Source organism: Adiantum capillus-veneris, chromosome 3 (genome assembly GCF_014529385.1).
Source record: "Adiantum capillus-veneris isolate H3 chromosome 3, ASM1452938v2, whole genome shotgun sequence".
NCBI lineage: Eukaryota > Viridiplantae > Streptophyta > Polypodiopsida > Polypodiales > Pteridaceae > Adiantum > Adiantum capillus-veneris.
In genome coordinates, this window is record NC_140933.1 from 17,958,316 (window position 1) to 17,972,638 (window position 14,323).

Here is a 14,323-nt window from a genome sequence, read left to right on the forward strand (position 1 = left end):
ACCTATTTCCTTCCTTCCTAATGACTTGGTATGGTTCCATTGCCAGCCTTGCTCCTCCTGTTTCCCCAAGCCCCAACTCGTGTTTCACCTCGCCTCCACCCTTTTCTACAGACGAAAGCACGGGGCTCCTGCAAAATATAGAAAATAGCATGTTACAAGTGATAGAATTATTGAATCTGCAACCCTGATAATTCATATGTGCATATAACCAAAGCTATACACAATCTAAGAGATAGAGAGCATGACAGAGAGCACACAAGCGCATGTATGTGCACCTTTTAGAGTGCTACGCATACCGCAAGAGAGAAGATAAGAGAGGAGAGAAAAAAGGAAAAATAGCACTAGATACAAACTCCCCTCGAACAAGAGAGCAGTTTCCTCTTGCACATATTTATTTATAAAGTTCTTCAATGCTCAAAATGATTAAAATTGTCCGCCCAAACATAAATTGACCATTGCTCATGAAGAGCTCTTTAGTAATAAAAGATCCATAAACTTCCTTCTTTTTTCATAGTCCATAATTCACTTATGCTTTTGCCATCTGTCAATCACAATAAATAAATCTTTATAAATTTCCTCTACATACTTCTCCGTTAGGAAAGCAGCTACACTCACTTGTGCAATTATTAATGTGTAAATCATACTTGGTAAAACAAAGGTTAAATTTATGTGTCAAAAATATTATGTGCCAAAAGAAAGCTCATAAACTTAAATGTACTAATTTAAATGCTTATGTTTGTGGTCATCAACATACTGCATGTTCTACCATGAGAATAAGCAGTGTATGTCATATGATGATGCATCAGGATATCATTGGTCACAATCATCATTCAATAATCAAATCCCATTAACTCCAAGTCAAATTCCATAGACTTTGTCAAGATCAAATCATCGTAAAACAAATCCAAATCCATATAATTCAAATCATATTCCATCATATACCCAGGTTAACAAAATCACACTAGGGGAAGTGGTGGCTAGATAATGCAACATAAATTTGTAATCGGTGTTTCTTAAATCACAAATTCAATGCTAATGAAGCGTGCTGTCTAAATCGTCAAATTTGCACTTGTGCTGCCTAAACCGGCAAATCTATACTTTATTATAATGTTTTTGTTCATGTCCCCTAAATCGAAAAACCTTTACATATATTATATTATGTGTGGTTGTGTTGCCTAAATCGACGAATCTGCCCTCGTATTACCTAAATCAATGCATGTGCATAGTTAGCTGGTGTTGCTTAAATTGGGAATCTGTGTGCAGGTGACAATTCACTAGGCAAGCATAAAGAAACAAAATCTTTACTACCTGTTTAACACCAGGTTGGAGTAGTGAAGTACATACAAATGGTTGTCAGTCATCCCAAATCACTTGAGCTCATGTGAGTAGCTTTAGATCTTAATGATAAATAATCTTACTAGTAATTCCATTCGATTCAAGTCCAATTGACGACTTAAGAAATAGCGTGTTTCCACAGCTCATAAAAAAATGTAAGTAAGGAAAAAATTCCTTTCCTCTAAAATTTTCCAATGTTATTCTTCCTTGTTGCAAATGGCTCGACATTATCCCCTTAAAATATTTGCAAAGAAAAGAACTTACAAGCAAGTAAAGAAGGTGAGGTTCAACACAATAGTATTTTAAAATGGTATTTGATCGTAGTATAAGCAAATGTTGTGAGAGATGTATCATGATGACAATATCTCAAGGTAATCAAGGAAATAAATAGCAATAGATACATTTAGGAATTGACACATCAAGGAAATTCAAATGCGTTGCTGATTTTTTGAATGGGATGAGCCGATTGTTCGAGGATTTTGGCATAGTCTTGTACTAGAGAGTTAGTATGCACAAACAACTACAAACTATAAATTACAATTTAGTTTGGATATTTGATTATGTAACAAGCAGAGAATTCATCTTAGAGTCGTATATAATGTTTTTAGTGTAGTATCACCTCAATATTCTAAGTGACTTTGTAAAAGGAAAACCAATAAGAGGAATGACAATATTATTTTTAAGCATTGTCACAAATTATCGTGCTCATTAGTGATCAAACTAAGAATGATCTTGGAAGATGTACATACTTAGAATCATTAGTAAATCAACAAATCTAGAGATTCTTGGAGTTAAAGCCAATGAAGATAGATAATTAAGTAAGTAGGTCATATGAGAGTCATTTGCAATTTGCGATTATCCTCTAAGTGCAAACCACCATCAAATAATTCAAGTATGCAAAGAGAGGTAATGGGTTAGTAACAAAAGTGAAAGTTAGAAAAAAATTCATGAAAAATTAAGAATGGCTACATGAATGTATATAAAAAATCATAGCTTGTTATAGTTCCTCATATTTAGTTCTCTTAGAAGATGCATCGTTTGAGCAAATTTGAGTAGGGAAAAACTTACAAGTTTTGGTGATGATTCCAAGTTACTTTCACTCATGTGTTTAGCTTTACCTACAGAAGTATTTCTCAAAGAAAAAGCACTAAAGACGATTTCTTATTATTTTCAACCAAGGATTTGACTATGCACTAAATATACAGTAACACTTTAGAAGTTCGTAATGATAAGATTGGTGAGAAGTCTTATCATCCTGGATTAAAGAGGCTATTTGCTAGTAAAAAAATATGAAAGTAGGAAAATTTGAGTGTACACAACCAAACATTGAAAGTGCTATATGCGGAGTGGTTTGCAAAGTGGGGTAGACAATAGATATCGAACTTGTGTCAAAGTGGTAAAAAGATCAAACAATAGCTGCAAATGAAAAACTAATCATGGTCCTTTATTTAAACAAGTGTTAGAAAATTCATCCCTAAAATGACTCTGCAGTATATAACATTACACTTGAAAAGGAGTTGTAAGATTGATAATCAAAGTGCAAAGAAAATCCACAAATATTAATTGAGCTTATGAGGAAATACATAGATATATGAGGACTAATGACCACCTATTAAGATATGCTAAAAGTACCCCTTAGTAACTACTATTCATCCACAAAGGAGTACTTTTAGAAACGATAGAAGAGATGCCATATAAAAGCAAAGAAATGAGGTAGCATCAAGCAAAATGTAGTATAAACTTCATTACCATATGATGGAGTGCTAAAAATAATGACAAGGGATCAAAGTGAAAACTCCATTGTATTACATCACTAGTAATAGATATAACCGTACATCATTAGGCCAATGGCTCGTGGAAAGAGTAAGCAGAGAGCGATTTTCTTATTTTCCATAGAGAACTACTTGCAGAGGTGTATGCGGATTGTAATAACCAAAATAGCAGTTATGACACATAGTAGAGAGAATATTGGTGGGTTTCAGTTGGCATCGACAAGCTTTAACTAAAACCTTGCCATCATGGGTTGTTAACCAGTTGATATGGTAGCTTGTAAATGAGAGTACTTGGTTTGTGGTTTTGTAAATGAGAGTACTTGGTTTGTGGTTTTGTAAATGAGAGTACTTAGTCTATGCTTTTGTATTGATAGCTTTGACTGTTGGAGAAGGTGTGTGTCTTACCAAATGTGTCCTTCTTCTACTTTGGCATGCCATGCATATGGAATCCCACACCACAAAGATTGTGAGTGGGTTGTCGTTCCCAAAGATGATCGAGATTGTGTTATTGCAATTTTTTGAAGTAAACCATGAGGCTTTGCTAGAGAGAGAGAGAGAGAGAGAGAGAGAGAGAGAGAGAGAGAGAGAGATGTTCATCATTGTCGTCACTGAGAATTTATCCATAGTATCCATCCCGACAATCATCATGCTTGTTTGAGAGTTTATCTATCCCGACAATCATCATGCTTGTTTGAGAGTCCTTTAATCACCATTCATGTGGCTAGCATCCCTACTATATTCATCGTCTTCGTCATGGTGTATGTATCTTTTGTACTTTGTCTCATGCCAAATCATGATCTCTCGGATCTTCATCATCATCTCAGATCTGCTGTGGGATTCCATCCATTGTGTCAACTGTTGCGTTCGTTTTTGTTATCAGGTCTATCACTGCTACCTATGCATTGTCTCTCTTCTTGCAACTTAGGATGTGATATGGGCAAGGGATCTTGACGAAGCTATCACTATTTCCTCTCACAAAAGCATTTCCAAGACTCCCCAATTTTTTCGAAATTGACCAGACATATTCCAATTCCCACTAACATTTGAACATACTAACACTAACACTAAACGGCAGACATACTCGTTGATCTGTTAAGATAATCCGATAGAATCTCACGAGATCCTTTTGCTTCTCCCCTTTTGCTGCAGTTTTCAAAAACTACTATGCAGGGTTCGAACATGGATGCCGGTAAAGTACACTTTATAAACTCTGAGCTGACCATTCTGCTTGTGTCCAGACGATGCAAGCAATAATAGTTGCTTGAATTACAAAAAAAAGTCTTCCTGGCTCCTTCTCGCACTTCCGTTGCAATATGCTTGCAGTTGAGGGATTGCAGAAGGATGCGCGGGCGATGATGAGCAAGATGGAGGTACTGAAGATGCGACTGTGCCCTTGCGCTGAGTGGCTGAGCCTTTGCTGCTCCTCGCCTCATGCACCTTTGCCTTTCTCCTCGCCTCATACACCTTTGCCTTTGTTTTGTAATACAACGCATCTTCACAAGATTCTTCCTATTACGCCATTTTCTGAAATGTAAAGGACATACTAGTACTGTCGCCCCCCCTCTTCTCTCTCTCTCTCTCTCTCTCTCTCTTCGCGCAGGCAGTCTCTCTCTCTCTCTCTCTCTCTCTCTCTCTCACAGCGCACAGCTGCAGGCTGTGAGAGAGAGAGAGAGAGAGAGAGAGAGAGAGAGGAGTGAACCACCCGACAGCTTTGGACTCGAAACTTTTCGAGGTAAAAAAAGAACAATAAAAGGTAAGCATACAGGACGAGAAGGCGCCGTTCCGAGCCAATAAAAGGTAGACAGAGAGGACGAGAAGGCAGGTGATGAGATGGCGAGCATACATAATAGAGAAGATCAGTTGCTGAAATGGCAAGAAGTTTCCTGCATAGAGACTATGATAGGTTTTCCTCACACTGCTGGGATCATGGCATCCGCAAATTGGGTGGTGGGTTTCCTGGAGTCAAGAATAGAATCTGTAAGGAGTGCTTGTGGATTGATAATCCCAGCTGCACTGATGGAAGATTGGATGATCAGGTTGGAGAGTTACCGATTGTCTGTGACTCCTCGTTCCCTCTCATTCATGGGGGTTCTGCTTTTGTGGCCTCGTTGCGGGCTTGCGCCAAACGTAAGGACCTTCAAAAGGGTATTAGAATTCATCATCATATCTCTGAAAAAGGGTTGCTCAAACATTGCACAGATGCTTTAGTCACTATGTATGCAAAATGTGGGGAACTTGCCAAAGCCAAAGAGTTGCTTGACATGCATAATTCCAGTGATGTCTTTTCATGGACCGATGTCATCGCTGGATACGCTCAAAAGGGTCAAGGTCATGAAGCACTAAATTGCTTTGAAAAAATGCAGCGGGAAGGTCTCTCTCCAGACGGAGTAACCTATCTATCAGTCTTAAAAGCCTGTGGTAGCATCAGCTCAATCAAGAAGGGAGAGGAAATTCATGATGAAATTGCTAGACAAGGGCTCCTGGACAACAATGTAGCACTTGGCAATGCTCTTGTAGACATGTATGCCAAGTGTGGGGCACTGGGCAAGGCACAAGAAGTGCTTCAGGAGCTTCCAAACCGGGATGTTGTTTCATGGTCTACAGTTATTGCAGGTTATGCACAACAAGGCCAAGGGGAGCAAGCTCTAAGGTGCTTTGAGTGCATGCAAGGTGAGGGAATTTCTCCAAATGCTGTTACCTGTTTGTGTGCCTTGAAAGGTTGTGGGTGCATAGGAGCAATTGACAGGGGGAAACAAATCCACGACATGATTTCAAGGCAAGGTTTTCTTGAAGATAATGATGTGCTTGGAAATGCTCTTGTGGACATGTATGCCAAATGTGGCGCTTTTGGAAAAGCACAAGAAGTGCTGGACAAGCTCCCAATGAAGGATGTTGTCACCTGGAATTCGTTAATTGGAGGGCTTAGACAGCAAGGCAAAGCTGAACAAGCACTGATTTGTTTTGAGCGGATGCTGCATGAGGGTATTTGTCCAGATGAGGTAAGCTTTTTATGCATTTTAAAGGCCTGTGGTAGCATGAAAGCATTTGATAAGGGAAGGAAAATCCATGATGAGGTTCTTAGACAAGGGTTGCTTGGAAAAAATGTTGCTCTAGGCAATGCCGTGGTGGATATGTATGCTAAGTGTGGGGCATTTTCAAAGGCACAGCAGGTACTGGAGGAGCTGCCTGCCCGAAATATTGTCTCTTGGAATGCACTGATAACAGAGTATGCTCAACAAGGCCAGTCAGAGCAAGCTTTGGCCTGCTTTGAGCTCATGAAGCGTGAGGGCTTTTCTCCAGATATAGTTAGTTATCTGAGCATCTTAAAAGCTTGTGGTAGTATTGGAGCAGCTGACCTGGGGGAGCAAATACACGATGAGATTACTAGCAGAGGGCTGTTAACAGAGAGTATTGTGCTTGGCAATGCTTTGGTGGATATGCATGCCAAATGTGGTGCTTTTGCAAAAGCACAGCAAGTGCTTGAAGAACTCTCTGTTCGTGATGTAGTCTCATGGAATGCACTAATTACAGGTTATGCACAGTATGGCCAATGTGAACTAGCATTTAATGTGTTTGCACGAATGAAGCTTGAGGGAGTTTCTCCAAATAAAGTGACCTTCTTAAGCATTTTGAAAGCGTGTGGCAGCATAAGAGCAGCCGCTAAGGGTGAACGAGTCTATGATGAGATAGCAAGACTTGGGTTGTTAGAGAATGATGATGTTCTTGGCACTGCGCTTGTAGATATGTATGCAAAGTGTGGTGCTCTCATTAAAGCACAAGAAGTTCTCGAGACACAGTCTGCTGATACTGTTTTTTCTTGGAATGCACTTATATCCGGATATGTCCAACTAGGCCAAGCCGAACAAGCACTTGGATGTTTCGATTCCATGCAGCAGAAAGGCCTTTCTCCAGATTCAGTCACTTTTCTTTGCATCTTGAAGGCTTGTGCTAACTTAGGTGCAGCTGACAAAGGTGAACAGATCCATAACGAGATTATAAATGAGGGCTTGCTTGAACATAATGTAATGCTTGGCAATGCTTTGGTGGATATGTATGCCAAGTGTGGTGCACTTGAAAAAGCACGAGAAGTGCTTGAGGAGCTTCCTGTTCGTGATATGGTGTCTTGGTCCACTCTTATTGCAGGCTATGTTGATCATGACAAAGGTGAGCAAGCACTTGATTGCTTTGAGCAGATGAAAAAAGAGGGGTTTTTGCCAAATGCCGTGTCTTTGTTGTGCATTTTGAAAGCTTGTGGTAGCATAGGAGCAATTGACAAAGGCGAAAAATTTCATGATGAGATTGCTAGAATGGGGCTTCTTGGAAATGATATATCTTTTAGCACTGCAGTTGTGGATATGTATGCCAAGTGCGGCGCTCTATCTAAAGCACAACAAGTGCTTGAGGAGCTTCCTCACCGGACTGTTGTAGCTTGGAATGCACTTATCTCAGGCTATGTTCAACACAACCAATCTGAGCAAGCTGTGAGATGTGTTGAACGAATGCAGTCAGAGGGCCTCTCTCCAGATGTTGTCACCTTTTTGTGCGTTTTGAAAGTCTGCGGCACCTTAGGGGCTCTTGACAAGGGAGAAGCAGTTCATGACGAGATTGTTAAGCAGGACTTGCTCAAGAAGAGTATTCTGCTTGGCAATGCTCTAGTCGACACGTATGCCAAGTGCGGTGCTTGCGTGAAAGCTCAGCAAGTTTTTGAGGAGCTTTCTACAAGGGATGTTGTCACATGGTCTGCTTTGATCGGAGGGTATGCCCGACAGGGCCAAGGTGAGCAAGCATTAAGTTGTTTTGAAAAGATGCAGCATGAGGGATTGACTCCGAATTTAGTAACCTTTTTATCTGTTTTGAAAGCGTGTGGTAGCATTGGAGCAGCTGAGAAGGGGGAACAAATTTACAATGAGATCGCCAGACAGGGGTTTCTGGGAAATTATATGATCGGTAGCGCTTTGGTAGATATGTATGTCAAATGTGGCGCTCTTGCAAAAGCCCATAGCGTGCTTGCAGAGCTTCCTACCCAGAATGTGGCTTCCTGGAATGCGCTAATTGCAGGTTGTGCTGAAGAGGGTAATGTGGAGCAAGCATTGAGCTGTTTTGATTGGATGCAGCAAAGGGGTTTTTCTCCTGATGCCATGACCTTTTCATGCATCTTAAAAGCTTGTGGTAGTATTGGTTCAACAGATAATGCCCAAAGTTACATGTTGAATATGAGCACAAAATATGGCATCATACCAGACATACAGCACTATACTTGCATGATTGATGTTTTTGCTCGTGCAGGGCACCTTAATAAAGCAGTAAGAGTGATTCGAAAGCTGCCAATTACAGATCATCCTGCTGCTCTGTGGTCAACTCTATTGGGAGCTTGCCAGAAATGGGGAGATCTCAATGTTGCAAGATGGGCCTTTAGAAATGCCTTGCTAGAAGACAGGAGTAATCTGGCGGTTCCCCCGAGGCAGCAAGATGCAGTTTCCTATTGATGAGCGGATGCTGGAGAGTCACAACTCTTTGATAAGAGGTCTACACAGCTCCCTTGGTCTGATTCTAGCTCCTCAATGAGGGATTTGGTCCTGGCAAAGGCTCACACGCATGAGTCCTTCTACTACTGCCTATTGCGGATGGACGTCTCATTGAAGGGCTGAGCAAGCCCCTGCCACCTGCATTGAAGGAGCAGCCTGTAGAGCGTGAGAAGGAGCTCATGGTTGCATTCGCTTTTGGAGCCTTCATAGTGGCTAGATGCAGCTGATGCTTACGCATGTGGATGACATTCTCAGCCTCTCCCTCTTGTTGCAAAGCCTCACGTCAGATAACATGCGTAGGGTTCAGGCTGCAGTTTGGTCATGCGAGCTACTGAAGTGCTAGCTAAGCATAAGACCAGCAGCACTAGCAGGTCTGTAGGCCGGTAAAAAAGTTGCAAGAAGCACCGTCAAGCAGCAAATTTTTTTGGCTTTCTAAAAGAAGCCTTCGTGTTGAGTCGAGTTAGGCATCCTTCCAATGTTTTCAGTGCCAACGATGAAGACTCATCTTAAATGTTGATGGAGTTTGTCCAATGGGTCCCTTTCATTTCATAGCTTTATAGGGCTTTTTAAAACTTTGCTTTGTTTATTTTTTTTTGTCCTTGTTCATCTTATATTATTTTAAACATGAACACACAATTTATACTTGTTCTTTTTTCTTAGGATGGGACTACATTGCTTTTATTTTGTGTACCTTTCTATTTTTAAAGAGTAAAGAGTTTTTTTCACAAAAACAAGCGATTGTGACTCTCTTTCTCTCTCTCTCTCTCTCTCTTTCTCTCTCTCTCTCTCTCTCTCTCTCCCTCTCTCTCTCTCTCTCTCTCTCTCTCTCTATATATATATATAGTATTTTTATTTTACTCATATATTGATTTTTTTTTGGAAAGCCAGTGTGAAATCTCACCTTGAAAAGCTAACGTAAAACAAGGTACACAAAATAAAAGCAATATAGTCTCATTTTAAGATAAAAGCACAAGTATAAATTGTGTATTCATGTTTAAAATAATATAAGATGAGCAAGTACAAAAAAAATAAACAAGGCAAAGTCTTAAAGAGCCCTTTAAAGCTATGAAATGAAAGGGACCCATTTGACAAACTCCATCAACATTTAAGATGAGTTTCCATCGTTGGCACTCAAAACATTGGAAGGATACCTAAATTGACTCAACACTAAAGCTTCTTTTAGAAAGCCAAAAAAGAAACCCGGAAAGAGGTGTGAACTATATTAAGAACGTGGTCACGCGAGGCTTATTTACCCATAAGCCCAACGAACGTCCGACGAGCAAAGCACGAAGATCGAGAGCAACAAGTAGAGAGAGGGAAAATCGGATGCAGGCAAAAGGGAGAAACTCAGAGTGAGGCTGTGGCAAGTCCCAGTGCTCGAAGAAAACCTAGGTTTAGTGTAATCCCACCTACAAATTTTGAGATTTACCTCTAAGTTTTACATTTGAAGGTGAGAAAACCTACAATTTTTTGTTTTAAAAGTGTAAATTGGTGGAAAAACCTTCAGATTTAGTGAGTTTCTCATATGTAGGTTTGCCAAGTTTTTGGGAAAAAGATTTTTTTCGAGCACGGGTGGTGACCGGGCATTGTTTTGCAACTATGCTTTTTTAGGCATATTTAGGCTACTAAGCAAGTGGAAGGCTGCAGCGTATCAGAGCTTGTCACCGAAACTAAGCCTCACGTGACCTTTGCCTTAAGTGAGAACAAATATCTAATACTTTCTTTAAGGCTGGTGGGACACGTTACCATTTCCATGGTTGGGTAGAGATGCAAAATTTGAAATCCTAGCAGAGAGAATATCATCTTTTGACTTGCTCGCTACACATCACATGTGGTGCGTATGCGCCTATTTGCAGCTCTCTCTCTCTCTCTCACACACACACACACAAAGCATTCGGGGCATGATGATAAATAATGGAGTGTTTGGTGGATTGAGCGATGGCAACAGGAACTGCAGGAAAGGATGGGGGTGGGTATGGAGAGAGGGGAAAGGGAAGGCATGTGGTTGCAGAGAAGACGGGAAGCGAGATCAGGAAAGATGGGTAGGATGGCAAGGAGATGATAAAGGCAAGGCAATGATATGGTGGAAGCTCTTGAGTTGCAATGCCCACCAGAGTAGGACGAGTGGATGGACAAGTTGAGACGCAGCGGTCTGACAATTCATCACCCCCTCTCTTGAGCAGCCCCTGCTCCTCGCACTAGTTGCACGCCTCCGGCAATGTCTTCTCTATATACAAATTACCTTCAGAGAAAAATCAATACACCCACCCGCTCACCTTCAACTTCCTCCAATCCCAAATCATGCAAAACCACATCATGCAACACCCCCATAGTTGCGTCCGTTCCGCCCTTGAATTTACAGCCCTCCGCTCCGTCACCCCTGCCCCCCAACTCCCTTAGGTCTTTTGAAGACGTTAATATATCATTTCTCTTATGCAGTGCTTCCTTAATGGCAATGATTCCTTCCACAACTCCGGCCTTAGGGCCCTTGTAAACTTTCTCGAAGCACCATGGCATGGCATCATCATCATTGCCCGAATCGGGAGGAAAGAAGAAGGGGAAGAGGAGGGGGTGCGTTCTCGGTCTATTGATTTCTCCTCTATGATATTCCATGGTGGAGGTGTTGACAGATGATTCCATTTCCACAAAACGGTAGCTTCTTTCTTTGCATTGCGCGTGCCTTCTCCTTTCTCTCTATATTCCTCAAGATTGGCCCAAATGACCCGTCACAAATGGAGATCGACTCGATTTTCTGCAATCTCGTAAATCATAAAGCGGTGCCAGTAGAACAATTGCATAAGTCTTGGCACAAATGACCCTTCACAGGTGGAGATCGACATGACTTTTTGCAATTGCGTTCATCAAAAAGCAGTGCTAGTAGAACAACTCGAGTTGCCCATTTGTAAGCCACAGCTGCTAGCACAAATCGCGCCTAAATCCGACAATCATGGATCTTTCCCAATTATGCTAACCCTATATCCTCTCACTGTTTTGCTGCTTCTATATTGATCGAGTTTCTAAATATTTATTTAGGGTCGCATGTCCACGTGCTGGACCCCTTCCCATAACTAGACCTCGTACCCTATATCTCACATGGGCATGAGAGGAGATAAGATCTACGGTGGGATGGTTGAGCACCGTAGATATTGGGCAAACTAGGACAGAGTAAACTCAGGAAAAATGTAAACTTAGGTACCCGACTTTACTCCCCCCCCCCCCCCCCCCCCCCCCTCGGAGGATTGAACTTAACCCAGGGGATGAGTGCCAGGTGCCTTAACCACATCGCTCGTGCATGCTACTTGTGGATGTTAACAGCAGCTAACAAATGGATGAAGAATGCACAAAGTATAGAAGGACATGCTACAATGTTTCCTATTAGTCTTGTATAGTTTTAGGTTTACATTTATATATCTTATGGAGGTGAGCCTAATTTAATTGTAACAGATAAAAGCTTGAAGTCCATGACTTTATAAGAAGCTCTTTTATGTAAAAAGGATTCATTCTTGAGTAGTCATTCTTGAAAGCACATTCTTGAGCATCACTTTTGGAGGGCATAACCTTAACCTTGATGCCCATGCTTAGAAGGTTACCGCTAATCCTTTGTAATTAGAAAAGCACTTTCTTGATTAATTTAAACTCTACTTTGTTCATTTATCTTGTTTCTTCTACATTACATTAATGTCATCAAGTAGTTTTACCCTCTCATGATTCTAGGTTTGGGTGTGGTACTGACTTCTTGCTTTGATGAACGACTCCTAACATTCTATGAGTACTCAATTTGTGATATTTAGCGTCTCTAATTAGGTTGATCAGTGAAGTGTGTGTGCACCCTTGGTCTTGTGATTGGAGATGTACCCTATTGTGTGCTCATTTGTGGGTAGGTTTAGTGAGATTCAAACACCATTCACCCTTGTGTGTGGAGCTTTTGACCAAGTACCTTGGTTTGCATGCGGTGATTGGGAAGGTGAACACCAATGCAACTAGTGTATGCTTGTCAAGAGGGTGCTTTGAGATTCAGTTCATTGGCAAGTTGGGCTTTGGTGAGCTTGATGCATGTAGGTGATGCTTGATTGATGGTTAGGGTGTGGTTAGAGTTAGTCGATTCATGGTTAATCTCTATTTTCATTGGAGAAAAATTGTCTTGAATCCTCTTACTCATTGTATCCAATGACGCTTTCACACTTCATTGTGTGATGTTTCCATGCCCTAGTGGGGTGATGCTCTCTCCGGATTGATGTATTTGTTAGAGTTGACCTATGCTACAACTACCTCTTACATTTGGTGCCGTTATCGAGGAGCGGTTGCCTAAGCTAGAGGAGTATAGGATGCTTTGGTAAGAGTAATTTCATCAGTAATTTCTTCTAATTGTGTAGGATTTTGAGTGTGTGTAGCTCAATGTGGTTTAATTGGATATGTGTATGGCATGATTTTGAGTTAATTCACTCCTAAATCTCCTCAATTTCACTTCTAGTTCTACTAATCCACATTAAATCTTACTAATTTCACTTCAATTCCATACTAATTTCATGCTAATATCTACTAATTTATGCTAATCTACACTAATCACATGTTAACTTTACTAGCATAACCACTAATTTTATGTGTAATTTATGTTTCATCCCCTAATTAGAGGTGGATTCATCACTCTAATCAAGCTAATTTGAGCTAATTGATGTCTATTTGTTGATTTGAGAGTTGATTTTTGACCAATTTTGGGCCAAATTGGAGAGCCACACGTGTGTGCAACGTTGAGTCTACACGTGGAGCAAGGGATAGCTTGGATGCAATGAACTGTAAGTGCATTAACCCACTCCATTCAATTTTTGGGTGATTAATTTGGTTCCAATGTGGTGCTAATTTATTGCTAAAATTAGGTGTGTAAATCAATTGACATACTTTGTGTGCCTAATTTGATTGTTTTGGAATGAAATTAATAGTCAATTTTGGTCTTTGAATCTTGTGTGTGCTGAAATTATGCTTAATTTTGACAAAGATTCATGTGTGTGTGCCATAGTTAAAGCTTGATTAAAAAGAAAATTGACTAAGTGCAATGAAAATTGGCAACGAATTAAAGTGTGTATGTATACTAAAATTCTTGTGTGAGCATGCTTAAAAATCAAGAAATTGATTGCATTTGTGTATGCAAATCAATTTGCTAATGCGTGTGCAAGGTAATTCCAATCATCGGTTATGCTTATTTACCAAGAAATTGGGCAAAGATTGAGTGTGTGTGCTCATACTAAGGCAACCTTGATTTGATGATTTGTGGTAAAATGGGAAACCTAGATAGATTTGGATTAATAATTTTGTATCAAATGTGCATGCAAGGATGCAGAATAGACCTAATTGCTAATTAAGCCAAAATTGGACTTGAGTGCCAAAAATTTTGAGTGTCTTCATTGCTTCATTGAGTAAAATTTGGATCAATTTTTGATTGAAATAGCATGCATCCGCATATGCTTGACCAAGTGTGAATTTAAAGCAATGCTATGATGGATAAATTGATTGGATGCATAAAGTGTTTGTCTAAATTTGGGTGTGTATGCCAATCAATGACATGTGCAATCGAATGTGTGAATGAATAATTGGTTTTTTTTTACCAATTATGACGATGAATAGGTCAAATACTTGATGTGTGTATCAAAAATCGGCTTTGAGGATTGAAATAAATCACTCAGTTGATGCCCAATT

At 40.3% G+C, this 14,323-nt stretch overlaps 1 protein-coding gene across 1 annotated transcript; it reads left to right on the plus strand.

Moving 5' to 3' along the window:
• Nucleotides 1-4,500: 4,500 nt before the first annotated feature.
• On the plus strand, nt 4,501-9,179 carry LOC147460550 (pentatricopeptide repeat-containing protein At2g39620-like). Its single transcript, XM_086507973.1, has one exon. The coding sequence runs from the start codon at nt 4,976-4,978 to the stop codon at nt 8,591-8,593; it is 3,618 nt and encodes a 1,205-aa protein (XP_086364099.1). The 5' UTR covers nt 4,501-4,975; the 3' UTR covers nt 8,594-9,179.
• Nucleotides 9,180-14,323: the final 5,144 nt, after the last annotated feature.